This window comes from Myotis brandtii, unplaced genomic scaffold (genome assembly GCF_000412655.1).
Source record: "Myotis brandtii unplaced genomic scaffold, ASM41265v1 scaffold357, whole genome shotgun sequence".
Lineage (NCBI taxonomy): Eukaryota > Metazoa > Chordata > Mammalia > Chiroptera > Vespertilionidae > Myotis > Myotis brandtii.
This window is the reverse complement of record NW_005363729.1, coordinates 85,678-88,030: the sequence shown is the minus strand read 5'-3', so window position 1 is coordinate 88,030 and position 2,353 is coordinate 85,678. Positions and strand designations below refer to the sequence as shown.

The 2,353-nt window shown below is 62.6% G+C and overlaps 1 protein-coding gene across 1 annotated transcript in view; it reads left to right on the top strand.

Annotated features, from left to right (window-relative positions):
• COL5A1 (collagen, type V, alpha 1) overlaps positions 1 to 2,353 on the top strand; it is a gene marked incomplete at its 5' end in the record, with an annotated part of 94,117 nt that overhangs the window by 41,105 nt on the left and 50,659 nt on the right. Inside the window, one exon of the mRNA XM_014544215.1 lies at positions 1,465 to 1,509. Within this exon, the coding sequence (XP_014399701.1) occupies positions 1,465 to 1,509 (45 nt within the window). The remainder of the gene's footprint in view (positions 1 to 1,464; positions 1,510 to 2,353) is intronic.

Here is a 2,353-nt window from a genome sequence, read left to right as displayed (position 1 = left end):
CGCCTCCCGCGGGGAGCCCTGACGCTGGGAGAGGGGCGCGCAGAGAGGATTTTAATTTGCTTTTGCGTTTGCCTAATTGTGTACGATGAGCACATATCGCTTTTTTAATCAGAAAAATACCTAATGCAAGTAATTTCAGCTTCATTAATTCCCGTTATAGAAGTGGGGCTCGTTCCAGAACACGGGGGGCAGGCAAACAGCGGGGAGGGGCCGCGGCCTGGGCTTCCCTCGTGGAAACAGCCCCTCGCCTGTGTTCCTCCCGATCCTCTTCTGTCCGAACATGTTTAAAGCCCGCTTTGCCTGCCCCCGCCCCCCCTGCCCCCACCAATAGCCACTCTCATTCTGCAAACACAGCTTCAAATGTCTGTAAAGAAGCTGGGCCCTCGCCGGTGCGGCTCAGTGGATAGGGCGTCGGCCAGTGGACTGAAGGGTCCCGGGTTCGATTCTGGTCGGGGCACAGGCCTCTGTTGTAGGCTCGATCCCCGGCCCTGGTCGGGGCTCCTGTGGGAGGCGACCAAGCGATGTGTCTCTCACATCGATGTTCCCCTCTCTGTCTTTCACTCTCCCTTCCACTCTCTCTAAAAATCAGTGGAAAATATCCTCGGGTGAGGATTAACCAAAAACAAAAAGGAGTGGGCTCCATTCTGGTCATGGTGGTAACTTGCTCAGGACGAACATTCGCTGGTCACGCGCGGAGCCATCCCGAGGGCGAATCCACGCTCACCTCTCCTGGCGGGAAGTGATTGTCTCCCCGGAGATGAGGGTGTGCCCAGGTGGAGGGCTCTCTTGCTCCCCGAGGGCCTGGGAGGTGGGTGACCTTGAGCAAATGCCCTGGTGGCCGCTGTCCCCACCCACCTGCCTTAGATGGCAGCTGGATGCCGGCATTGGGGCCTCTGTGGGCCTGGAGCCCAGCTGCGGGTTAGGGAGTGGGGTCCCCTCCGCGGTGGATCCCGCCGTCGCCGGGGCCTGGCCTTGTTCCTGTTTCGCAGAAGCAGCAGCCGAGGTCAGCGGCTGAGGGACTGGCCTGGGCCACGCCGCTGGGAGTGACCGCACGTGCTCGGGGCTGTGGTCCCGATCTCAACTCCATGTGTGCGTGCGTGTGTGTGTGTGCATGCGCGGCTGAGGGACTGGCCTGGGCCACGCCGCTGGGAGTGACCACGCGTGTTCGGGGCTGTGGTCCTGATCTCAACTCCGTGTGTGTGTGTACATGTGCGTGTGTGTACGCGTGTGTGCATGCATATGTGTACGTACACGAGTGTGTGCATGTGTGTACCCATGTGTGTGTGCGTGCGTTTTTTGCATGCGTGTGTGCGTGTGTATGTGCATGTGTGTGTGTGTGTAGGGAAGGGAGTGGGCGGCACCTGGCAGGACCGGCTCTGACTCTCACACGGCAGGACCGCCCGTCGCAGGGGAGGGGGAGGAGCATCCATGGGCACCAACTAATGCAGCTTCTCCTTCCCACAGGGGCACCCCGGCAAAGAGGGCCCCCCCGGAGAGAAAGGAACCCAGGTGGGTGCAGCCGCCTGCTCAGAAGGGAGGCGGGGGCAGCTGTGCCCTCTCCCTGTCGTGGGGACACTCCCCCGGGAGCTGGGTCCCCCCGTCCCACCCCCTTGGTTTCTACACGTGGGGGTGCGGGTGCAGCCGACCTCGACAGGCAGAGACTGGGGACCGTGCAGGCTCTGGGCTGAGGCTCCTCCTGCCCATTGACAGTGTGTTCAGGGCCCAAGTCGGGGGGTTAAAGCCGTTGGCGTTTTGGGGTGTCCTGAGCACCCGGGACTCCCGCTACTGTTCACGGCAAGAGTCCGCGTCTGTCCCCTGCCTGCTCCCGGCCCCATGCCCCTCTGCTCCCGGCCCATGCCCCGCCCGTCGCCGGGGCCTGGCCTTGTTCCCGTTTCGCAGAAGCAGCAGCTGAGGTCAGCGGCTGAGGGACTGGCCTGGGCCACGCCGCTGGGAGTGACCACGCGTGTTCGGGGCTGTGGTCCTGATCTCAACTCCGTGTGTGTGTGTACATGTGCGTGTGTGTACGCGTGTGTGCATGCATATGTGTACGTACACGAGTGTGTGCATGTGTGTACCCATGTGTGTGTGCGTGCGTTTTTTGCATGCGTGTGTGCGTGTGTATGTGCATGTGTGTGTGTGTGTAGGGAAGGGAGTGGGCGGCACCTGGCAGGACCGGCTCTGACTCTCACACGGCAGGACCGCCCGTCGCAGGGGAGGGGGAGGAGCATCCATGGGCACCAACTAATGCAGCTTCTCCTTCCCACAGGGGCACCCCGGCAAAGAGGGCCCCCCCGGAGAGAAAGGAACCCAGGTGGGTGCAGCCGCGCCCCGGCCTCAGCGCCCCCTGCAGGAC